At 35.4% G+C, this 26,748-nt stretch overlaps 2 protein-coding genes across 3 annotated transcripts; both read left to right on the top strand.

Annotated features, from left to right (window-relative positions):
- The first annotated feature begins 289 nt into the window (after positions 1–289).
- LOC147501746 (dynamin-related protein 3A-like) lies at positions 290–9,648 on the top strand. 2 transcript variants are annotated; one of them, XM_086606747.1, is made up of 20 exons: positions 290–811; positions 2,002–2,284; positions 2,402–2,430; positions 2,535–2,636; positions 3,253–3,321; positions 3,409–3,468; positions 3,941–4,054; positions 4,313–4,361; positions 5,151–5,260; positions 5,533–5,625; positions 5,716–5,808; positions 5,919–6,056; positions 7,015–7,128; positions 7,286–7,384; positions 7,518–7,560; positions 7,850–8,025; positions 8,115–8,261; positions 8,523–8,575; positions 8,847–8,946; positions 9,064–9,648. In XM_086606747.1, exons 1-20 carry the CDS (start codon positions 422–424, stop codon positions 9,175–9,177), a joined length of 2,376 nt encoding a protein of 791 aa, XP_086462873.1. In that variant the 5' UTR covers positions 290–421; the 3' UTR covers positions 9,178–9,648. The 2 variants fall into 2 exon arrangements, with proteins under 2 accessions (XP_086462873.1, XP_086462872.1); XM_086606746.1 differs by having other exon boundaries at positions 5,716–5,838.
- A 13,114-nt stretch (positions 9,649–22,762) lies between these two features.
- On the top strand, positions 22,763–26,273 carry LOC147501745 (1-deoxy-D-xylulose-5-phosphate synthase 2, chloroplastic-like). The gene is made up of 9 exons (XM_086606745.1): positions 22,763–22,966; positions 23,118–23,279; positions 23,377–23,541; positions 23,627–23,777; positions 23,876–24,147; positions 24,257–24,530; positions 24,830–25,137; positions 25,229–25,795; positions 25,903–26,273. Exons 1-9 carry the CDS (start codon positions 22,874–22,876, stop codon positions 26,059–26,061), a joined length of 2,151 nt encoding a protein of 716 aa, XP_086462871.1. The 5' UTR covers positions 22,763–22,873; the 3' UTR covers positions 26,062–26,273.
- Positions 26,274–26,748: the final 475 nt, after the last annotated feature.

Raw genomic sequence — 26,748 nt, 5'->3', positions numbered from 1 at the left:
CAAGAGGTTGAATGCATGGAACTATATATATAGTTTGGTACTGAATGTCTAAAAAGGAGAGGTCGTTTTCTTTTGTTTGTTTCATACTTTGATTGTAATTAATCAAGGTGCTGGTGTCTATTTGGAATGTTCGATCGAAATGTATACATGGATAATGGATTACTAGTGCTTCTAGAATTTATCTTCTAGTGAAGTTAATAACAAATCACAAGGGTATTCTTGTCAATTCACAATTCTTAATCCTCTTTCAAGTTAATCCCGGAAAACACAAACCTATAAATAAAAAAAAATTACTACTCCTGAAAAAACTCTCTTCTCTTCTTCTCCATCACGAAAGCCCAAATAAAAATTTTCATTCTCTCTTAATAATTTCATCAAACACCTTAACACCCTCCTCTTTTTTTCCCTACCTCAAATCTCAATGGCCATAGAAAACTCTCTTCCCACCAATCATAGTCCACATTCACCACCAACTTCTTCAACTTCAGCTGCTGCTATTGGGCAGTCAGTGATACCAATAGTAAACAAACTACAAGACATATTTGCACAACTAGGAAGTGCATCAACAGTAGAATTACCACAAGTAGCTGTTGTTGGCTCACAAAGTAGTGGTAAATCTAGCGTTCTAGAAGCTTTAGTTGGGAGAGATTTTTTACCTAGAGGTTCTGGTATTTGTACTAGACTTCCTTTATTTTTACAATTGTTACAAACTAAAACAAAACAAGATGGTAGTGATGAGGAGTATGGAGAGTTCTTGCACTTGCCTGGACAGAAGTTTTATGATTTCTCTGAGATTCGGAGAGAAATTGAGGTACTTTATATAATTTTTAAGTTTTATATTGAGTTGTTTGTTGGAATTATTTGATTTGATTGAAGTGGTTGTAGGTTGTTTATTTTTTTTTTGGTTGGCAAGCCTGTTTTAAATGAGATCAGTAACTCTTTGATGCTGGCGGGGTTCGAACCCCAGACCTCTAGTATCATCACCCAAAGGTTTTACCGACTTTGATAGTTAGGCTTTATTGTTTAGTTGGGTGGTGGGAGAAGTTTTGAATGTTGAAGGTTGTTAGAGTGTGTAGAACAACTGTACTGGCATTGGAAGAGGGAAATGAGGATAGGAATAATAGGGAGTTTGGTTGTTTCTAGGAAACGGGGCGGAGAGGAAGAGAGGTGAAAGGAGGAAGCCGAGTAGGGAGAGATGAAGGGAGGATTTAAAACATCATATGATGGTTGTCTGTAGGCAATGGGATGGAGAGGAAGAGGGAAAGTACTTAGAGAGAGGAGTTTTTGTTTTTGGGGTGGGGGATGGGACGAGAAAGAATGAGAATTGAGGAAAATTACCTGGTAGTGGAAATGGAAGTGAGATGGAGGAATAGGATGACAGACAAGGATTAAGGAGGAATATTGGCGAGACCGAAAAGCAGTTGGATGCAGAATTATAGCACCCTTCTTATCTCAGAGTATTTACTTTCCTCAATGAAGACATTATTTCTTATGTCAACATTTTTCACGAGTGAAAATCCCTGTTGCCAAAACCCCAAGGAATTTGCTTTCGACGTGTACTTCTGCTATGCAATATTTTGTATTATTAGCTTCTAGAGGAGTTTGGACTTTTCCGCTCGTTTTATCCTCTACTCCAAATAGCAATGCATACAGTGAGATCTTATTTCATCCACTCACATTCCATTTACTTTTTCACTGGGTAAAGAGTGGGGTTAAATTTAATACCAGTTAACTCCATCATCTGACCGGTTGTTCCAACATGGCTACCATTGGTCTTGTGTGGATTCCTTCATTTCTAATTCGCTTATCTGTTTTGACAAACTTTTATTTCTGTTTGCTTATTTTTGCCCACATATAAGCTTTGATTTACGTTTCACTCATCCAAAACTTTATTGTAGGCATTATGCATCTTCTTCTGAGACTTAGTAATCTATGGAGAAATACATGCGTACTTCGATCCTTCCAAATACTAATATCAGGTTTCTTTGTTCTCACTTGCAGGCAGAAACAGAGAGACAAGCAGGACAAAATAAGGGTGTCTCTCACACAGAGATTCATCTAAAAATTTACTCACCAAATGTTCTTGATATCACTTTAGTTGATTTGCCTGGAATAACAAAGGTTCCTGTTGGCGACCAGCCATCCGACATAGAGGCACAAATTAGAACAATGATATTATCGTATATCAAACGTCCAAGCTGTTTAATCTTAGCAGTTACCCCTGCAAACTCAGATTTGGCTAATTCAGATGCACTACAGATAGCAGGAGCTGCTGATCCTGATGGTAAGTTCTGTCACTATGCCTCATGAAAGTCTTATGAAGATTATTGGGAAATTTGATTAGTTAGGCAGCTGCAAACCTTGATTTGAAGGCCCTCACATGCTAGTCCTTTTTATGCAGGTAATCGGACTATTGGTGTACTTACGAAGGTGTGTATTCTGTACTATCTTAAGTTGTTTTATTGACTATGCTTTGACAGGCGGCATTGTTATCTCACGAGCCATACTGACCATTTTTTCCACAATTTCTTCAGTTGGATATTATGGATAGAGGCGCCGATGCAAGCAAGATTTTACTTGGGAAAGTTATTCCTCTTCGACTTGGTTATGTGGGTGTCGTCAATCGGAGTCAACAGGTTAAAATTAACATTTTGTGGCTGAGTTTGGTCTTGTATTTAAATATTTATACTATTAGCGTGTTGAAGTTGATGTTTAGTTTCGGAATAAGGAAAAAATGTTCGATTTTGAAGTATTATATGGAAGCCGTTAACACTTCTTGTTCTCCTCGTTGGGGTACACTTGCTTGACAATATAGGCATTTGCACTTCATTCTTATGTTGCTGTGTATCAACTAAGAATGCTGGATAACTTGGTTATATATCTTAGAACTACATCTTATGAGTTATGAAAGTGGTTCTTGGTAAAATTTTGTGAAAATTAGAACGAAGTCACAAAATTAAAAGAAGGAAAGATAAAAGAAGAAAAATAAAATGTGATTAATTACAATTTCTTTACAGATATGTGGATTTCATTATTGCCCCCAACACATCATGTGTATGTGTAAAAAGTTCTCATTTGATATAGATATTTTCATTTTTTGATTGGTAAAACCTTACCAATCTAACCTTTAAAACAGTTAAGCTCCATTTCTTTGATGTCAAGACCTTCGGTTCCAGCCCACCTGGCTTGTTCAGTGGGCCACGAGAGACCTTCTAAATCTCTCATCTAATTAAATTTGTTTTATTTGTGAAGGATATCAATAACAACCGGAGTATCAAAGATGCTCTTGCCTATGAAGAGGACTTCTTCTGCAAACACCATGTATGAGCTCCCACTTTTAACTGGTTGGTTTATTATTTGGTGTTGCATATGTTACCCGTACATTGAAATTTCTCAAATGCCTTACAGGTGTACAATGCTCTTGCTGATCGGTGTGGCGTCGCTCAGTTATCAAAGAAATTAAACCAGGTAGGGGATGTTAGCACATATGGTACAGGTGCAGTAGACATTATATCAGTGTAATTTCTGTTAATACCTATGGCTTCATGATTATAATGCGGCAGAGCATATGTCACCAATTTCACTTTGGTAATCCGTGTTATAGTTCTGCTTAGCTACTTTTTTCTTTCTTCTGTTTTCCCCATCTTCAAAACTTTCCTGTCATTTTTACTTTCTGCGATTCATCGTGCCAAGTCATTTTTCTCTTTCGCTCACCAAATTCTTTTCCATGGTTTGTCTTTCTCCATTTTAAACTTTCTCTTGACCAGTTCATGACTTCATATCTTTTACATTGTTCTCTTCTCTTTATTCGCTCAAAACCAAGAAGAAAAACACTACCAAGAGTGGCTGTGTTGAACAGTCAGAAGGAGCTCGACCTCTTCGTAGTGAACTTCATTTTAATAGCCTAAATCAAACCCTTTTTTTGTCTTCCTATTTGCAGATACTAGTACGACATATCAAGAAAGCACTCCCTGGGTTGAGGTCACAAATAAGTTCTGCTTTGGTGTCGGTGGCAAAGGAGCTTGCCAGTTATGGGCAAATTGCAGAGTCAAAAGTATGTATTTTGTTGTCTAAATGTTCATTCTGTTGAATACTGGACTATTGAGGTGGTGGTCTGCTTTGTATTTTATGTATACAAACTTTGATGTTAGGTTGTTATAGGCCAAAGTACATGTAATTTATGTGTCATCTTTACATAGTACAATATTTTCTTGCTTATTATATCTTATGGTTATTATATTTTGTCTTAATTACTTGACAATACTCTTCCATTATCTTATGCCTTACATTTGTCTTTTCCAATTAACTCCAGGCTGGCCAAGGTTCTCTTCTCTTGAAAATTCTGACGAAATACTCTGAAGGTAAAATTATGGCTCCCCCGCCTCCTACTTGAGAGAGAGTATTTTTCAAGCTCTATTGAAACCAACCTAAAATGGGAATCTCTTTTTTCTTTTAAAAAACCAACTTAAGACGGGAATCTATTCTTCCTTTCAAAACTCCTATTAAAATGGGAATTCCTATCTTCTATTGAAAATTGAAAAGGGGAATTCTGACACTTCTAATTAAAACGGGAATCCTTCTAATATTAAAACAGGAATCACACTTTTAAATTAAGTCAACGTTTATAACGGGATCACTCCCCCAACTAAAAACGGGTTTTTAAAGCACAATTAAAACGATTTGTTAGGAAATTAAAACGGATTAGCAACTAAAACGGGGATGCCTTTCCCCTATTAAAACAATTTGATGTGAAATATCTATATGTATAGTAATGATTTTTTAGCAAGTTTTCAAAAGAGCCGGTGCATATGCACGGGCCTACAAGCTAGTTTATAAAATTTCAAAAACCTTAGGTTCTGATATGAAAATTGATTAATTACTATATAGTCTAATCGTTACCTTTTTGGAGATCTCTGGCTACAGTGTTTTAGAAGGGACCACTGTTGAATGCCAAACTAAAAGAAAAAAACACACATTAGGTTAGTGGGTTGACCAAATGAACTACAAGTGCATTAACTGTTTCCGTTGAAGAATGCCCTCTGTTACGCCATGTTTTGTACTTGTACATGCTTGCACACACACACACACACACACAAAATATATATAATAATAATAATAATAATCTATAACTTAGTGGTGTTTGATGCCAGATTTTTCCTCGATGGTGGAAGGAAAAAATGAGCAAGTTTCAACGTCTGAGCTTTCTGGTGGAGCACGCATTCACTATATCTTCCAGTCAATCTTTGTAAAGAGCTTGGAAGTGAGTACCTTATGATTCTCTGCACCACAATATATCTTTTACATTCTGAAGAACAATGTGACTGATATTAAGTTAAATTGATTTATTAGTTTAAATTTTTAATCATCATCAACTACGATCTCCATCTTTATTTATAGTGAACCATTTAGTATCATGTCTATAGACCTGTAGTTGTAACCTGTAACTGACAGACACACACACACATACACAATTATCCAAATTTTTTATGTGGAATGCGGCCAAAAGTACAATGCAATTCAAACTTCTTGTAGGAAGTGGATCCATGTGACGGTTTAACTGATGATGACATCCGCACTGCTATTCAGAACGCAACGGGGCCTAGGTCTGCTCTATTTGTACCAGAGGTCATTCTTATAGACTTATTTTCTTTGTTGATGAGCAACAATGTTCTCACCAAATTAGATTGTCATTTTATTTTGCCCTACTATGATCAGGTGCCATTTGAAGTCCTTGTTCGGAGACAGATTACTCGCTTGTTAGCTCCAAGTCTTCAGTGTGCATGGTTTATATTTGAGGAATTAATTAAGGTTGGTGACTACAGTCATCATTGGTTTCTTGTAAGGTACCAGCTTCAAGTATTTCCCTTTTTTGGACCACTTCTAAGTTGTAACACAAAGCTGGAATCGTTCTATTTCAGATGAGTCGTCGTTGTTTTGCCAAGGACCTGCATAGGTTCCCTGGTCTGAGAAAGCGCATGGATGAAGTTATTGGCAATTTCGTGCGAGAAAGACTTGAACCTGCAGAAATAATGATTAACCATATTATTGAAATGGAGGTACGTTGCAAGTCAAGTATTGGAAGTAATATTGCTCCTGGCTGATTTTGTCGTTTGTGAAGTCATGGAGACAATAGGATGATTACCTCTCTATTTACCAGTTTACCACACATCAAATTGATTTTATCGCTAAAAGGGAAGCGATATAGAGATAAGTTACTGGCGAAACTAGGTGTAGAATCTCTCCCCAACAGGAAGATCATTCTCGCAAAAAGTAGCGCATCCTCACATTTCTGTTCATGCCAGTGCAAAATTGGATGACTTCTTTCGTAATGAGAATACACAATTTAATATATTAACTTAAATTGGTACATTTACTGAAAAAAGGGTTTTGAAGGGAAAATACCATTTTCATCAGAGATTCGGAGATCAGCTCGTAATTCATGAATGATGTCCTTCTATACTCTGTAGTGTGCCAATTTGGGGGGTATAATCTGACCCATGTTGTGTGAGCATACTGTTCTCTAATGTCTGTAAATGAGTTTCTTGAGATCTTGTTCAATGCTGCATTGCTGCAAATCTAGTAAACTTGAACTGTAGTTTATCATTTTATTCATTAGATCTGATTCTTCATTAATTGCCCCAGCAAGTGAATACTGGCGTGAATCTGACCATCTTTTGCTTTTAGCTGCCATTGTCTTTTACTCATTGAGATACTTTTCCGACCCTTCCACATTTTGATCACTGATCGATGAGTTTCTTGTATCGAAACTACTGAAATAAGCATGTGCATAGTTTAGTAATCTATCACAGACACACACACACACAAAGAAAACAATATAGTTTAGTATTTTGTTTACTTTTTGGTTGGTGAAAGTTAATTGTCTATATTCCAAAGACTGTGGATCTCATGCCCTACATTTCCAAGTGCAATGCCTAGACACGTGCTGAGACTATCATAATTTTAGGAATTATTAACCTAGCATAATTAAGACTGTCTTTTCTTTCTTTGTGATAGGCGGACTATATAAACACCTCACACCCAAATTTCATTGGAGGAAGTAAAGCTGTAGAGTTTGCGACGCAACAGATCAAGTCCTCTAGGGCATCTATACCAATGTCTAGGCCAAAGGTATATTGCCCGTCTTCTATGTTTTGCAAGTGATTACAATTGATCTAGTTGAACCGCTGCTTAACACAACATAGAACCAGTTCTGTTGGTGTTATTTTTGTTACCATCTTATTATTATTATTTCTTTTTAATTCTTTGTTTGCCATTCTGAATATAGGACGGAGGAGAGTCTGATAAAATGGCAGCATCAGAAAAAAGTCTGAAGTCTAGAAGTATTTTAGCCAGATCACCAGCTAATGGATATGTTGCTGATCAGGTAAGATGGCTTTACACATTGTTTTGTCATTGTTTTATGTTAACTGGGAGAATGTATTGTAGCAAGTATCCACATATATGAGCTATTGTTTCTAAATAGTTGATACTTAATTACTTATGTCTTCATTAAATAGGGAGCTCATCCTGTTGCTGATATTGAGAGAACTGGAGCATCTGGTAATGGTTTACTTGAATAAATTTTTGGTTAATATATATGTCAATGGGATCAAGCGAAGTTATTTTGTACTTAATATGTAGTATTCACGCAATAGTGTTCCAAGGTGTACGGTGTAGATGATGTTTTGATGATTTATAAGTTAATAATGTGACATGGGAAATGAACATTATATTACGAGATAGGCGTCCCAGAAGGGAGTTATGAGTGTGATGCTTTAATAAGAAAAATCTTAACAACTATCTTAGTTTATGTTTTAAACTGGTGATTATGGTTTTACAAAATAATCAGGATATGCTACTGGTTCAAGTTGGAGTCTTTCAGCCAATGGTGTTTCAAAGGGTATTTCAGCAATATTTGGTGGTGGTGATAGCCATTCAGCTGCACAAGACAACACAGCAAGCCGGAGGCAAAGTGAACCCGTCCACAGTATGGAACTTGCACTTTCTACGATCCAATTGAAAGAGGTAACTGGATATCTTTTTTGAAGTGAGCATATACCACACTTTAATCTATACTGTTTGTCCAATATGTTTGTGTTGGATGTTTTTGTTAGCCCCCAGCATTCTTGAGGCCCTCGGAAACCCTTTCGGAGCAGGAGACAGTAGAAATAACTATTACAAAGCTACTCTTGAGATCATACTATGATATTGTCAGGAAAAATATAGAAGATTCGGTGCCCAAAGCAATAATGCACTTCCTGGTAAGTTTTCTAGATGTTGCTTCTACTTGATGAATAATTTCTGTTACACTAAGTCGAGTCATTTTGTTTATAATTAGTAGCTGGGGGGAAAAAAAGTGGTCAATGTATGCCATAGTCACTGGGATGATTGTTTGAGCTCACATCTAAGATTATTCTTTGCACAACATTTGATTGTATTACCTGGTATCTCCTTTCAATAGTTTAGTTTGCTTTGTATCACATGGAAATTTTTAGTAACTAAATTGTGGCATTTATGGCCAGGTGAACCACACAAAAAGAGAGCTGCATAATGAGTTCATTGAGAAGCTTTACAGGTAACAAAAAAATATTCAAAGTAGTTAGGTTTGGTTCTAACATCATTATCTGCAGTGCTTGAGCTATCTGTTAGACTGTTACATTGTTACTAGTTCAGCTTCACTGTTTGGGGCAACTTCTTATTGAAATGCTATCTGCACTGCAGACATTTTCTGTAGTGTTTCTGTGCTTGGCTATCTGTTAATAGTTGAGCTTCATTAATTGAAGCAACAACTTGTTTATAAGATTACAGATTGATGATTCTATGTTGTCTTTGTTCGCTTTGAACAGTGATAATCTTTTTGAGGAGATGCTTCAGGAACCTGATGAGGTGGTATTGAAAAGGAAACGCACTGATGATTATCTTTGTGTTCTGCACCAAGCTTTTCGGGTGGGTGCTTCGTGCTTCCTACAACTGCCTGAGGATACCATTGTTTCTCCTTTTCCCCCTAATAATTTCGAAATTAAATTTTGATTGCATTAAATCCTTTCATATGTTTCTTGGCAGACATTAGACGAATTACCACTTGATGCTGAAACCATTGAAAGGGGATACAGTTTGGGTACTGATCCTACTGGATTGCCAAAGATATATGGGCTTCAGTCATCCACTCTCCATTAAACGTATGGCAATTTAAGTGGACTTCTTTGACATCTTCCAGAAACTCAAGGCCCTGAAAGTCTCAGTCAGCGGTCTATCTCATGTGTATGCAGATTCCAATGGGGGTGGGCATTCTGATGTATTTGGATTTTATCCAACAGCTGATCAGTAAGCATTTGAGCAGCATGTGTATATTCAATTTGGACGCTCTTCTGCCCTTCATCTCCCAAGGAATTTGCTATTCAGCCTCTCGGAGCTGGTACAAGAGAATGGCTGACATCTTTAACGTGCTACCGAGTCTTACACTCTTACCATTCTTTGTATTCCATTCATTTCTTATACTCAAACGATTCATATATAAGCAATAATGTGTAGATGAGAATACAGGGGCTGATTGTTTACTCTCCCTTTTCCACAACTAGATGCACTGAATTGTTTTCAACATTCTCCGTATTTTTTGAGGAAACTTTAGAGGCCTCTATGTGAGCTGTAGCCGGGTATTTGTTGGCCAATTTATACAGGAACGAGAAAGTAGGCCCCGGGGTCTGCCCAACACAAAATAGCGTCTGTAAATAACAGGACTGACCTAAACCCAGTTAAAGTACGTTAAATAAGGTCAGTAACAGATGTCAGGGCTTTGTTCAATCTCTCTGACTATTTAACTGCCTACCCACTCCTGCTGTTAAAATCAATTTCTGTACTTCTTTGAGACCTATTCAGGGTTTTCCATCCGTCATGGACTCATGGCTATGCATAACTGAGTCATAGTACAAAATATAAGGACATGGATATTTATCGATATTCAATTTCTGAATATATATTGTGGATATATCTTTCTCGTTGAGGATATTTGATATTGTTTCATATATAAATATTGTAGATATATTTAAAATATCGATAAATATCATAGATATTGTGGATATTTTTTAATATATTATGATATATTATTTATATTTATTTGAAATATAATAGTAAATATTAAATAAAATTGTTATATACATAAAATTTCGTAAATATCGCCAATATTTACAGTCGTATATATCTCTGAATATATCGTGATATTTATATATCTTTCTTTGAAATCTGAATAGATATCCCCAAATATCACGATATATCGGGATATTTTGTACTATGTGCGAAGCTATGATTGTCCAAAAAATGGGCGTTATCTACATCCTAAGAGAATTGATTGTCGGATATTGACTAATGATTATATCTTTAAATTCAAGTTATGTCTCCATTAATGGAAAGAGTCAAAGAGATAAGGAGAGGGAGGGACAGAAAGAGATTATTAGTATTACATGATGCATTCATATTGGCCTTACGGACTATTGCAGTCTATATATTATGTTATGAGGTTACTTGGTAGAAGTTAGAACTAAGTATGTTAAGAGGTTGCTTGTATACCTTGATCTATATTTTAACTTTCTAAGACTTCATATTTCAAAGGTTTGAACATATAGACTCAAAGTTCTTCAAAGTCCAAAGCTAAGAATGTAGAGCATGTCTTCAGTGCGCAGGTAATATTGGGCCTTTGGATCAGTACTTTGCCATTAAATACACACGCACCCCTTGATATGAGTGGCCGAGATGTAATGGCGCACCATACATCTTGCGCACCATAGATTTAGCCAAGAATGTAACATAACATATATGATCGTAATCAGTAAAATAACATTTGTATTAGGATCCACATGCGAAGGATCTGTTTTGTTATTCGTGTGAAATGAATTTGGCAAAGAGGCCGGATATTCTCCACTCGGGTGGAAAAGACTGACTTTTACACCTTACAAAATAATTTGGACATGTGTCCACATATGTAACCCCCCAACTTACAGTGTTAACTATTGCTCAAAAAAGTAAAATCAAAACAAATCGAAAAAAATAAGAAATATTCTATGCGTGAAATTTGGAAAACAAAATGTCCACAATCTCGCCCTCTTCTCCTACAGTCCTACTCTCATATATTTCAACGAAACAAAAACCATTTTATTATTACTCCAAAAAATAAGTAACTTGTGTTTGCTTTATCTTTCATTTAGGTAGAAAGACTTGATTTGCATTTAAATGAGAAAACCTACACGTAATTACTTAAATTCAGTGAACTTGTAAACATATATAGTGTTTTCACTCTAACTCTTGTGTTCTTGAATTATTAAGTAGCTATATTGTTCTGATGTAACTTATGTTCATGAATTTTCGATGGTATTTTGGATAAATATGACTTGTCACTTACATTATAGTATTTAAAAATGAATATAAGACAAAAATGCATGGCTAACTGGATCAATTGATATTTGAAAAAAAAATGATCTCATCAGAAATCCAAAGGTTACTTGAGCAAATTTCATAAAACTTACAGTTACTTAACAATTGGGCACTGCAATTGTGGAGATAAGTAGGCACGGAATCTTTCCTAATTTGTAGTGATTTCTTTTTTTGTTTTATCTCACTTTGTTAGTTTCATTTATTCTTGTGTTATATAAATGGACACATGTCCAAATTATTTTGTAAGGAGTAAAAGTCAACTTTTTCCACAGGGCGGGGAAGATCCGACCACTTTGGCAAATAGATGATTTATATGAAGTAATTTCTTGCTTGCGATTGTTCATTGTTGTAGAGTGGATCACAATTAAAGCGCGTCATAAAATTCAGACTTCTTTCAAGTTAACTTCTGAGTCTGGCTTGACTTTGATTCCATAGTCCATACGCTATGTGGTATCATTATTTAGTTTCAACTTTGACTCAGTTTATTGAGCAACTTGGTTCTTCTTCTCACTTAGAGTGGGATTGGGATGGATTCTTCCTAATTGGACAATTGCAGGCCTTGATTGTTGTTCAAAATCATGGACTGATATCGGAATACAAAATTCAAAGTAAATAGTAGAAGTTATCTCCATGAAATGGCTCAGGTTGAAAAGAGTACCTAAGCGATAATGGATTTGCAGACAGGGTTTAGTGTCGTTGTAACTTGTAAAAGTTTGCAACATTCAACCATCTCCATGAAATTGTCAGACATGGACTTTTACGGTTTTTGTGGATGTACTATAGAATAAAAATGTTTCCAGCCAAGTCCATGCTAGTGAAGTTTCCGGGTCGTTGGATCATATAAACAGGGTTATTCACTGATATTTCAGAAATTCGAGGAAATAGCGTACTTAATAAAATTTCTAATGTATGGAAACGTGCTACATAATTCAGTGCCTCTACAATACCTGTCATAGTATGATTCCTTATTGCTAGTTTGAGCAGCTATGTAGTTTTCAACATTTTACATATAGAAATAGACGACAGGCAAGTGATTTCTTTCAGCTAGAGGCCTAGAGCTGATTATTTCCTTTGAGAGGAAAATTTCAAGTTCTCACAAACTGACAAACACCGTCAAATAGAAGAAAGTAAGGATAACTTTGAATTTGTTCCTCAGTAAGTGGTCATCTCATTTTCCAATGAAGAAAAAATGTGTCCGGTTTTGTTTTTGGCTTTTTCAGCGTTATCATTGTTGTTTTTCGTTTTTTTGTTATTTTCCTTTTTTCGAACTTGAGTCAATGTATGGTCGCGTCACCTCCCTATGCATTTTCAATCCTGAACTTGCTACTTTGCTTCATCTATCACGTTTAGCATTGAAAATTGGTCTTTATAAAAAAAAAACGTTTAGCATTGAAAATACATGGAGAATTTTGTTGCGAAACCTCGTCTTTAATGATTAAGCGATGTCAAGTAAATGATCCAATTAATAAGAATTTCTTCCCGGACGTGCCATCTAGTTTGTGAAACACATGCCTCTTGAACAATGTACAAAATGGTTTTCAGATCACGAAGTAGTAGAGCATCATAGCCTCATTCTTCCCCAAAGATACACCAGATATAGTCAACTTCGAAATGAGGAGTTCAGGACCATCCGATATTCAGATAAGAGTCCTGTATGCTCTAGATTTTCAGATCGAGTCAAGTCAATGAAATTAATAGAGTATGATTTGATTGATTTCAAAACTTGCATTCAATACTTAATATATCTTTACAATTATAAAACTTAAAAAAATTGTGCCGCCAGTTACAGTGATTTTATCCTTCTGTTTTTGTTTGGTATCTTTTTCCTGGTTTTGCCCCTCGCTTCTATCATGAATTTCAATATTTACCATGCACAAACAATTAAAATATTTTTTAATATCGAAAAAAAAACAATTAAAATATTTATGAGATAATTTGGGCAAAACAATAACTATATTTTCTTTTAATTGGTTTGTTGTTGAGTGAGTAGGGAGTGGCCCCACCTAGTCACCTAGAGATGATGTGGCGGAGACCACTTGCACGGAGACAAGTATATGTAAGTATGTAACCCCTGGATCTATACAATCTCAATTCAATATGTAATGGTCTGTATTTGGCACTCATCAAATTGGATTGGGCAACCCAAAAAAAAAGGATCGCGGTATTGACACCCCACTTTATAGAATTGATATCTTTTTGACCAATTCAAAAGTACTAGCACCCCTCTATTAATCACATAAAAAACCCTCACGGCAAGAAGTTTTTTTGATCTACAAGAAGTTGCCACGAGATCGCACAATCTACGGCATTGGATTGTCGTGAGATCTCATATCCCACGGAAGGTGGTTGCCGTGAGTCTTTTTTTCTTTTAAATTTTTTTTAATAGCCACCGTAAAAAAAAGTTAGTTGCCGCGAGATGGTTGTGTTCACTAAAATGAAGTCTTTGTTTGTATTAATTATTAAAACTCTTCTTCATTAATTTGATCACAAGTTTTTCTTATAGCATATGAAAATATTTGTCACGAAATAACAAAATTATACCTCGATTGTACATTTTTTTTGTCATGGTTTTGGTGTTGTTCTTGGAGTGTATAAAGAAACTTTAAAGAAGAAAATGAGGTATTCATATGTTGTGTGTGTTAAATACGCAAAATTTGAAGTGAAAAAAAACAAAAAACACAAAAAAATGTTCCGCGACAACTGCATACCGTGGGATATGGGATCTCGCGGCAACCTGATGTCGTTGATTGTGCGATCTCGCGGCAACTGCCTACCGTAGGATATGGGATCTCGCGGCAACCCAATACCACATAACTATTGGGCATGTAGAGTGTAAAAGGATATATAAGGAATAATCATTATTATTTTACTTTTTGCCAAAGGGGTGCCAATACCGCGCTCTTAAAAAAAAAGAAATATTACAAGTTTGCCATCAAAGTCCAGGCCCAACAACCAATTCAACCGGTCTCGCAATAACGAAACCCTCTAGTCGTTTGAGTGTATACTCAAACGGTCTCGCCATGTCGTTTGAGTATATACTCAAACGGTTTATCCATATCGTTTGAGTGTACATTTAAATAGTCTCTTCACTCAAACGGTCTTTCCATATCGTTTGAGTGTACACTCAAGTGGTCTTTGCGTGTCGTTTGAGACAAAACTCTTGATTTTTAACTAAATGATATGGCGGGGTCGTTTGGGCAGTCTCTAGGACAACATGACAGGGTCGTTTGGGGATTCTCTTGGGTGATATGGCTGGGTCGTTTGGACTTAAAAAATTCGGTTTGTTTGTCACGATGTTCATTTTAAAAATCAACTTCCACTTAATCAACCCAAACTTGAACTCAAACTTGAAACGACTTCATCAAGCTTGGGCAAACTCGAACTCAAATTTAATCAACTCAATCTTCCACCCAAACTCCAAAAAAACATTAAGTTTGAAATCATCAAGTTTAATCAACCCAATCTTCCACCCCAATCAAGTTTAATCAACCCAATTAAGTTTGAGTATATACTCAAACGGGACACGACTCGAATTGGGTGAAGTCGCCAACTTCAATTCTCATTGTTAATTCACAACTCAACACTCGAAGTATGAACATGACATAAAACTCGAAGTTTTTTTATTTTTTTGGGTTCAGTCTCGCGAAAGAGATTATACCAACTAAAAATGTTTGAAAAAAAAATGGTAGCTGGTATGCGTTGAGGTGGGGGGGTGTTGGGCTATTGTTGTTGGATTTAGTTGTCGGGCTTAGATCGGAGGCTGCCCAATGAAATTTGATGTGTGCCCGATTAAATCACCATATGTAATAATCCTCGTCCCTTGTAATATTTCTTTTATAAGAATTGGTAGTAGTTCTTGAGAGTTGAGAGTGGTAAAAGTTTCAATCTTGCCATTTATTTATTTTTTTGTACCATTGTTACAAATTAGTAATTTTATATTAATTTGCTAAATAGCTAAATCAAACAACACGAAAGAGTAAAAAGAGATGCTAATATTTAGTGAAAGCATACTTACCAAACAAAAAAAAACGTAGTGGAAGCCATACTTCCACTTCGGCAAATTCCACTAAAAATGTACTTCGGAAACTCATCATATGGAGTTTTCTCTATGTTGGACATCTCTACTACTACTACTTACAAGGGGCATGGGCGAGCTAGCCAGTAGACCTGTTCATCGGTTCTAATAAGTGCTAATTTTTTGACACGTGTCTCATATTAGCCATTTCAGTCTAACAATCAGTTGTTTTGTTCTAAAACGCAGCTATTTACTAATATATCTCCATACTTTTAATACTTAAAATAAAATTTAAAGAGTAAATTAGACAATCCCCACTTCAAAATCAGATACACCCACAAAAAAAAAATTGTGTGCCTGGCCCCCTATAATCAGAAGTCAAGGATATGGGCTGGAAGTGGAAAACATGTCTTTACCAACAAAAGAGTTTAATATGTTATTTTCTTTCTAGTGCAATTAAACATCTAATCAAAATCAGAAAAAAAAAAAAAAAAAAAAATTCCCAATTTTGGACACATAAAAATATTCCCATACTCCATAATAACTAACTAAATTTTTTGCCATACGCCCATACCCCAAGTGCCCAACAACCGCCTTAGTCCAATAATATCTCCCAAATTAATTTAGGATATTTCCAATAAAGACAAACAAAAGAAACAACACATGCCATTTTTTCAATAATTTTCTTCTTTTCTCATTCGTCAAAATTTGATTTCGAATATTTTTTTTTTCATTTTCATTAGGTTTAATTTGTATTCATTCCCATTATTTTTTGGTCTGGTTGATTCAAATCAAAGATGGATACTTACATGTTTATTAGTGAGAGAAATTTTGCTAAATAAGAGGTTATTAGAGAATAAATCAACATCATTTTTTAGAGAAGAAGAAGAAAAACACATTATTTTTCAGTTACAAATGAAGAACTTAGTATCTAGAGTTTAATATTGGGTCTTAAATCTTAATAGTTCCATAAATATATATATTCGAATAAATAAATTGTTTTGTTTTGGGTACGCTTAATAAAATAAAATAAAATAAAAATCTAAACGTGTATAAAATAATTTTATTTATTTATTTTAAAAGTGGGGTATGGGAGTATTTTGATGGTCCACGATCACCCTTTTAATTGGCTCTGTAACCGTGTTATCTCGTCGTTGATCTGAATCCGAAATGTGTGTGTGCCTCGATACCTATGTATGTACTTCGAGATGTGTGTGTGCGCCGAGATGCGAGATGTGTATGTGTGGTAAAGAGATAAATCTCTGTACCCGATTAATCTTTGTACCCGGTTATATAGGAACCGGACTCGTAATGCATATATCATAAAATATAAACTGACGTAACAGGCACAGACTGACATGAATTGGTGATGTGAATTGGATCACTAAAGACAAATCTACCGCGATTCGATATGCGTGCTGATTATAAAGAGGGGAAAATACATGTAGAGCAGTCAAAAGTTCGCGAAATAACTTTACCTCAACGAGGAGGAACTGTAAAGATAATGAAGAACCAGATGACAAGCCTACTCTTCAAGGGCATCTTCACTTGCTAGCCGGCACTATGATTCTACCTAACAAGACAAATTGAGCATTGTAGAACATAGATCAGCTTATTCTCAAGTCTATTTAAATTTTAGCCGTCTCTTTTCCCGAAATACAAATTCGATCATATATACAATTGGTACGCTTTCTACTTGCCAATATAATAGTATCAAATTTTCAGTTAATCGAGTATTTTGACGTCTAAAATTTTGATAGACTTGTAAAGGTGTGATATGGTTTTCCCTTACAAATAGTCTCTGGGGGACTGGAATAGATTATTGGATGAGACCGAGTTCGACTTGAGAAGCTTAACTTTCGTATTTTTACTCTGGGTTGTCCGGGGAGTAGAATCCCTGCCCCGTAGTTCATAGGAGAGGTATTTATAGAGATTGAGAATGTATCCTTGCTCTCCACGTGTAAAGGATGTCCTAAACGAGGGGTGGAGATTAGGATAGCACGTGAGAACTGTTCTCATAGGTCTGCTGTAATGATGTGGAGCGGCCGGTCAAGTACAAGTAAGTTCATGCGGTCGTGACCCGGTGGTGACGGTCAAGATATGTACAAGTACCCTTTAGTCATGATTGCTTATGGATAGGGGCTCTGTGTCACTTCCTAGCGTAGTTCGCATGATATTGCGATCTGTATGTAGCGTTCTACTGGCTCATGGATGCGACCTGTATCCATAGGTCGATGTGTTATTTCCACCATGTTAGGCGCGTGCTGGATAGAGAATATCACTCCCCTACAAGAGGGATATCAGCTAATCGAGGGATATCAGCTAATCTATGTTGCACATCTTCACCTGTGAAGCACCCAACTCAACGACAATTGCCAGTGAATGGAGCAGGACCAGAGACATGTACGTACATATACTACAATGCAACAATTTAAGCTTCAAGTGTAGGACTGTTTTGAGTTTCTAAAATCTTCTGTGGTAAATAATGTGCTCTCCAGTATTTAGGACTACATCTAACAGAAACATGTTAATATATACCACGTACGTCAGAACAACAATAACATAAAATACTGACGTACTGAACTACCACTGATGCCATCCTAAGAAACACCAAACGTCCACTAGTATTTAAAATCTTAGTGCTGTCTAATTTGTTGTGATCTATATACAAGATGCTTTCCCCTTGCCTAGTGAAGAAAGAGCATCAAAATCCTCTTTAATACCTTCCACGACGTTGTCTAATTTTTACAGTTTTTGTCTTGTGGTTAGATTGGATTGTTCCACTACTTTCAGCTTTTGGACATTTTTGAGAAATTCGGTAGTTAATCAAACCCAATAAAAGTGCAGACGTCTGCTTATTCCCTGTACATATTCGGTGGTCAACATAAATTAAATTTTTTTTTCAATGCCATTAGGGGATAAAAAGTCTCTACGATACCTCATACCTCAACTGTTTGTATACTCATTTTGCTCTTTTTGTTTTAGGTTACTAATATTGAAATGACGAATTTACATTGTTTTGGAATTTCTCTCATATCAGTACCTATGATTACCACGGAAGGAAACAATACAAGGAAACAGCTAGTTCATCAGGTAGTCGACTGTACTCCTAACTTTGGATAAGGGATCCACTTGTTCATTGTATTTTCTAATGTAACTAGAATATTGTTTGAAAGAAAAAACAATATTAAATGCTAGGAAATCGTTCGGCAGTAAATCCACTTGTATCATTTGTATAAGAAGGGTGCCCTATAAGAATGCTTGTATGCTTGATGTATTTAATAAAAGTTTCTATAGGTTTCTTTTACATTAGTTATTCAAATGCAAAATATATGGGAAAATATATCCTTTAACGAAATTTCTATTTCGTTAATAGGTTACAGCTTTTACGGGAAGTACTAGCTAATTATAATGGTCAAGGCTGTAAGCACATACACTTTGAAAAGTTTGAATAAACTAATTTAGTAAGATTTAGGGAGAGAAAGTGAAAGATTTTGACGGAGGCCGGAAAATAGGAAATATTGTTAAGTCAAGTTTAGTAAAAAAAATATCTTACTTATTTGGAGAGATTGAGAGAAAGAGGGCCAATTTGTAGCAGAGAGCTACTTAGGAGAATTTTGTCTCCTAAGCGCGAAAGGGTGAATTTCTTCTCCTAAACTATTGTGAGAGAGAGTCAATTTGTAGTCTTGTAGAGAGAGGTGCTTACAAGAATTTTGACTTCAATCTCGAGCAAAGATCTCTCTTCAACATTTATAAGTTTTGAAGTTTGAAACGTGAGATATTTCAATGGGGGATATTTATCAAATTTTAGGGATTTGCATTACTGATAGTGATGTTGCTAATGAGGCTTCATATGAGCCTAAAACCATACACATTCTCTACTACATTTGGGGTGTCGTTTGTCACGAGAAGAAGCGTCTATGTGAAATTGAATGAGGTACAGTAGATTCATGAGTGAGGCACCTGTTTGGTTTTATGCAATAATTAACCATAAACAAGTATATCAATCAACATAATGTGCTCGTTTGGTTTGCTTTTTTTTTTTTTTTTTTTTTTGTGTGTTTGACGGTGTTTTCTTTTTTTGAAGTGTATTACTAGCTCCACATATGGAATTATAGCTAGGGGATTGGGAGATAGAATAATATAATATTTCTTGTTTACAAAAATGTTATCTTTGCTCATATTATTCACAGCATGGCACGTAATGTAGTGTTTTTCAGTCATCATTTAAAAAGGAATTATTTTTTAGTTAAAATTTAATGAATGTGCCACTTGCTTGTTAGAATAATGTTCATTATAAATTTCAGAGTATGATGCACATTCGTATGAAGTTGGAAAAAATCAATACCATCAATCCTGTAATCTACCTGGTCAACTCTTAACATGCTATGGGCAAAGGAATAGAGTAATAAGAGTATACTATATATATATTATAGTTTGAATCGATCAAGTCAACCCTCTAGGCCAAATCAATGGATTCCAATTGCTATCTAGCAATCCTAATAGGAATCAACACCAAGTCCCGTGTGTTGTATTTTCGACTTTTCGTTGCCAGGTTACTTATTTGCATGGAAGCCAATGAAATTTCTTATTTGCAAAAATAAGTAACTAAAAACATCAAAAGATAAACTAAAAAGAAGCTAAAAATAACTAAAAAAAAGATAACTAAAAAAACATCAAAAGATAACTAAAATAATTAAATAAGTAATGAATATTTCCATTAATGAATAAGTAATGAACATTTCCTCCTCTACAATAAGAAAAAAAAAAGTAATGAAATTTCTTATCTTGCAAAAATAAGTAACTAAAAACATCAAAAGATACCTAAAAAAAAAGAAAAGACTTTGTATACGACAAAGAAAGCTAATAATGAATATTTCCGTTTTGTTGATGTTCTTATAATGTGAAGGAGGTAGATATGTTGTAGACCATACAAAGTGTCGATCTAGTGCTCTTGCTATCTACCACTTCTTTTATTTTTCGTTTTGACCAAGGATTTCACCAAAATACCCATATGAATTCAATGGTTTTTTCGATAAAGCTAAGTATGAATTCAATGTTGTTTGTTTTTCTTTATTTTTTCTTTTTTTTGGTAATTATAAGAGAACTATTTTGATTAATCTTTTTTTCAAAATTAATAAATAAAATATAATCCCATTGTTTAAGCTGCACCCTGACATTTTTGCACATGGTGACATGGGATCAGCGCGGTCAGCATCTTACGCCCCCAACGAAAGGGATTCGACCAATAAGTCCCAACTTCTTACGTTCCCGGACAATTCCAAATTTAATCTCTAAATCTGTACTTCATCGATTTAGAAAAAAGAGTACTATCAACAAAATATTATGGTAATAGTTGGTCCACAATCTAATATAACCATGGTTCAAGATTTCAGAATATCTAGAATTCTGATAAATCTAAAAATTGGAATTCCGGCCCTTATTACGTTATATTCCAAGTATGTTATGAAATTCAGGTTTTTTCAACTTTTGATCCGGATTTCCAAATTTCTCAAAAACCAAAATATTTAGCGGAATTCCAAAAATTCTATCAAAATCACGAATTATAAATATAACACATATCTTACCCTCATGGTCACATATTTGGGATTTGGTAACAATTCCACAATAGATCAAATCCCAAAATTCGTACTAGTTCATTAGAAAATCTTGAAAGACATTAATCATTGAAACATCAAAAGTTGCGCCGTGTGATTGTGTACAGTGGCAGAGCCAGAAAATTCATCTAGGTAGGGCACCACAGAATGTGACTACTGACGATAAATTTCTAATATATTTTATAAGTACATCACAATAGCTTTTTTAATATGAAAACGAACAAAATATATAATAAATACATCATTAGCAAAACACACACACACACAAACAATCGGTCATAAAAAGGGAAACATAACTTGGAAGAAAAATGATCAGTTCATATAACTCCAATAACATAATAACTTTCACAATTGCCTTCATCGTTTGTCTCTCTCTTAAAATGCTACTATCTCTCGATGCAAGCAACTCTATGCTGGCAAAGTTTAGATCGTAAAATCTCAAGGCTATTCGCGGCCAAAAGAAATAAAAAATTGGTGATATAATAACAAAAAATAAATAAAATAGCATAGAGCTAATCGTCGTTCTTAATTGTAGGGTGTGAAAATAATAATGAAAGAGGCAAAATTGATGGAAGAACTACCTGATGAAATCGTGATCAAGATATTAGAAACCGGAATTAATAATTCCATTCTAACTCGCAAAGATGTTTGCTCATTTTCAATGTGTTGCAAAAATTTCAACAAATTAGGCAACGAAGAAACTCTTTGGTGTTGTCTATTAATATGAGATTTTCCCTTGGGTGAAAATTATGGTTCACTTCATAAAAATTATAGTAAGAAAGAAATTTACAAATTCATAATGGTAAGAGATGTTAGAATGAAACATGCTTTTGTTACACTACTGTTTTTTTTTTATCCAGAATTGAAGGGGCGCCTAGGCCCTACCTGGTCCAACAATAGATCCACCCCTGATTGTGTATACTACATTACAGTTAAAACAAATGTTAAATTCAGAACTCTCAAATATATTAGCAAAATCGAGTTATTCTTCATGAAATCCAACAAATATTTTGAAAATTATATTTAAATATATATTACTAAAATTACACGTAAAGAATGTTATCGACCATCATAAAAATCATTAAAAGTTAGTGTAAAACTGTAAATCGAGAAAACTACAATTTCTCAGTTTTAAATGCTTTTTTGAGCACTACTACTTGGTCTTGTGAGATGTATCGTCTTGCTAGGAAGTGAGGGCCGTTGATCAGTACTTCTTGACACAATACACACACACCCCCTTTGTGATGAGTGGCCGAGATGTGAGGGCATAGCCTACATCTCGCGCACAGTAAATTTAGCCTTTAAAAATAGCTAACAAGCCAATTACTAGCAAGTCAATTACGAGACTTTTTACGTTTTATTGAAAAAATCAGAGATTTTTGTGAGTACGGTACTACGGTTACACTGTAAACATGCCGAGTGAAGTGTGGTACTAAGAAATCACGACAACTACATTTGCAATATGTTCACAACTTCACATCAGGTGCTCCAAGAATAATCCCAATATTTGTATTGTTAATTGTCGATAACAAGAGTAACTTTGCTTCTAAACTTTTTTACCCATTCGTGGGAGACATTTATTATTTTTGCACTAAAAATATTAATTAAATAGAAATATTATCATATTAATTACTATTTTTAAGAAAATCAAATGCCACCTAAACAATCCCTCCTTCCTTATAAATACAACTCTCCCCCTAGTTTGCTTCACCACATTTCTTTCTCCCTCTCTTTTTCTGCCATTAAGAATCACTAAACTTTTTCTTCTTCTAAAACAGCAAAACGTTCTCCATCTGTACCACTAGATTTGGTCATTATGACAGTTGCTACATATCTGACAACAAGAACTTCAACTTTCTCTCCGTCCGTGAAAGTTCCTATCCAGCAAAATCTCACTTCCAGAAGAAGGGTGTGTAGTGCTCAAATCCAACGTTTTAAGTTTTTTACATCTATTTTTGGGTTTTGATCAAGTCTGTAATTAGAAGTGTGCTGGTTTTGACTTTTCATTAGTTTTCCTATTATGGACTTCTCTAATGTGTTCATTCTGGTAATGGTTTCAGTTCTTTGTGAAAGCTTCAACTAGTAGCACAGATGGTGAAGACAGGAAGTTGATGAAGAAAGAAACTGATAGTTTAAAGATTGAATATACTAAAGAGAAACCATCAACTCCATTGTTGGATACAATTAATTATCCAGCTCATATGAAGAATCTTTCGACACCGGTATAATGCTGTTGCAAAATTTTAATTTTCAGTTTATTAAGTGATAAGTGCTCTGCAGTTGATTCTAACGTAGCTTTTGTGTTTCTTTTTTTTTTAGGAGCTAGAACAATTGGCTTCAGAGCTCAGAGCAGATATTGTACACAGTGTGTCGAAAACAGGTGGTCATTTAAGCTCAAGTTTAGGAGTTGTGGAGCTTTCAGTAGCTTTGCACCATGTTTTCAATAGTCCTGAAGATAAGATCATTTGGGATGTTGGACATCAGGTGAGTAAAATTTTGTTTATTGAGATTTTTTTTTTTTCCCAGATGGTGAATCTTAAAGAATTTTGATGAAACAAATTTTGTGCAGGCATACCCACATAAAATTCTAACCGGAAGAAGGTCTAAAATGCATACAATTAGACAGACTTCAGGACTTGCAGGATTCCCTAAAAGAGAAGAGAGCGAACATGATGCTTTTGGTGCAGGGCATAGTTCTACTAGTATCTCTGCTGGTCTTGGTATGTTTTAATTATTTTTCATTCCTCTTGTCTGGTTTCTTATTTATGAATCAAAGCTAAGACAAATGGATTTATGTATTTATCTTCAAAATTTCTAGGAATGGCTGTTGGTAGAGATCTATTAGGAAAGAGCAACCATGTGATCTCTGTGATTGGAGATGGAGCCATGACTGCCGGACAAGCTTACGAAGCAATGAACAACGCCGGCTTCCTTGATTCCAATCTCATTGTTGTTTTAAATGATAACAAACAAGTCTCCTTACCAACTGCCACTCTTGATGGTCCTGCGACTCCAGTTGGCGCCCTCAGTAGTGCTCTCAGCAAGCTCCAAGCAAGCAGTAAATTTCGCAAGCTCCGTGAAGCAGCAAAGGTGAACCGTCGGCCTAATTTGTCGTTCATAAGTTCTTGATTTAATTAACAGCGCGTTGACCTCAATATAGCCAAATTCTGAATTTAGATATTTTTTTTGTTCTCTCCAGAGTATCACTAAGCAAATTGGAGGTCAAACACATGAGGTTGCCGCAAAGGTGGATGAGTACGCAAGGGGTATGATGAGTGCTCCGGGATCTACTTTGTTTGAGGAGCTAGGCCTGTACTACATTGGTCCAGTAGATGGCCACAATGTTGAGGACTTGGTTACCATATTTGAGAAGGTTAAGGCTTTACCTGCGCCAGGACCTGTTCTAATTCACATTGTAACAGAAAAAGGAAAGGGTTATCCTCCGGCCATGGCAGCTGCAGATAGAATGCATGGTAAGACTAGTGAATAGTGGTAACGTAGAATACAATTTTATGTTTTATAGTGTTTTTTCTTTCTTTTTTACGTACTTGGGTGTTTTTGGGGTTGTATCAATTGTAAACTTAACAGATTGTATCAATTGTAAAAAACTGAAAATACCATGTATTTTTAGGCAAGAAAAAAAATACACCCCATTTAATGTAAAAAATACCAAAATTTTGCTGTATTTTTAGGGTCATTATGTATTCGTTTTTTGTTTTTTTTTAAAGTTGGAAGAATTATTTTACGAACTCTAGGCAATCTGTTCTTTCAGGAGTTGTAAAGTTTGATCCAGAAACAGGAAAGCAACACAAAACCAAGGCTCCTACCCTTTCATACACTCAGTACTTTGCCGAAGCACTTATAAAAGAAGCTGAGGAGGACAAGAAGATTGTAGCTATACATGCTGCTATGGGAGGTGGAACTGGCCTTAACTACTTCCAAAAGAAGTTCCCAGAACGTTGTTTTGATGTGGGGATTGCTGAGCAACATGCTGTGACATTTGCAGCTGGTCTAGCTACAGAGGGGTTAAAGCCATTTTGTGCAATCTACTCCTCATTTTTACAGCGAGGTTATGATCAGGTGAGAATCTGAGAACCACAAAGGAAAATGCATAGTTACTAACATCATGTTGTTGCAATTGGATTGCTGACTTTTCAGTGGTGTTGTGAAGGTGGTTCATGATGTTGATCTTCAGAAACTGCCTGTTCGCTTTGCATTGGATCGAGCTGGATTAGTTGGAGCTGATGGGCCTACTCACTGTGGGGCATTTGATATCACCTACATGGCTTGCTTGCCCAACATGATAGTAATGGCACCAGCAGATGAAGCTGAGCTGATACACATGGTTGCCACCACAGCAAATATTGATGATAGGCCTAGTTGCTTCAGGTTTCCAAGGGGTAATGGTGTTGGAGTACCTCTCCCTTCCAATTTGAAAGGTATCCCAATGGAGATTGGCAAAGGAAGACTTTTGATGGAAGGGAACAGAGTTGCTATACTAGGATATGGTTCCATAGTTCAGCAATGTCTAGAAGCTGCAAACATGCTCAGATCGCGTGATATCTCTGTAACTGTTGCCGATGCTCGCTTCTGCAAACCACTCGATACAGAGCTCATTAGAAGACTGGCTAAGGAACATGAATACCTTATTACAATTGAGGAAGGTTCAGTTGGAGGTTTTAGTTCTCATGTTGCTCACTACCTTTGTTTGAGTGGTCTTTTAGATGGAAATTTGAAGGTAATTTTCATCTACCACATACTCTAGAAATTCCTTAATTAATGAAACTATATAGTACTTTATTTTTCTTTCCCCAAGTTCTGATTCTTAGTATGAATTCTGTGCAGTTGAGAGCAATGGGATTGCCAGACAGATACATTGATCACGGAGCACCCAAAGATCAGATTGAAGAAGCAGGTCTCACTTCATGGCACATATCTGCTACAGTTTTGTCCCTTTTAGGGAGGTCCAAAGAAGCTTTACAGTTTAATGGAAGGAATGTATGAAATTAAAATTTAAGTTTTTTAAATGTAAATCCATTGTAACAGTTGTATTTTTAACATCTTTGTGAGGGAATGTGTGGGAAGTACTAAAAATTCTAATGCCCATACCCCTCTGATGGTAATGCTGTATTATGTCCTTTTCCTGCATTATATTAAATAAATGTAAGGATGTCAGCAGTTTGGAATTCAAATCTGTAAGGCATTGTTTTTCCTCATACTAGAATGGTACACGTGCTATGCACGTTTTTTTCTCTTCTTTCAACTAACCATATCTCTCTATTTTTTTTTTATGCCCAACAACTTTTCTCTAAATTAAATAAATAATAAAAAAAATAAAAGAACAAATAACAAATGACCAAATAACCAAAAGATACATAAAAAATAATAAAATACTGTTGTCCCAAAAAATCTTTAAAATATTTTAGATAATAAAATACTGTTGCCCCACTGTAGATGAGAGGCTTAGTCTTTAAAGTATTTTAGATTATAGCCTTATTGCCAGTTGCCTACATATAAGGCACTGTAATATAGATTCTGCTGTACTATTGGGCACAAGTTACTTCCGGCTCCGTGTACAGTTATAGACAAATCTCGGTCTCACTGTGGTTCCTTGGCAATTCCTAAAATTGGTGGAATTAATCTTTTTTTTTTTTAACTCGGAAAAAGTCTAAGAAGATTGAGACGTAGTGT

The sequence above is a fragment of the Coptis chinensis genome, chromosome 4, assembly GCF_015680905.1.
Source record: "Coptis chinensis isolate HL-2020 chromosome 4, ASM1568090v1, whole genome shotgun sequence".
NCBI classification, from domain to species: Eukaryota; Viridiplantae; Streptophyta; class Magnoliopsida; order Ranunculales; family Ranunculaceae; genus Coptis; species Coptis chinensis.
Note: the sequence above shows the minus strand (reverse complement) of the source record. Positions and strands in the feature narration are given on the sequence as shown.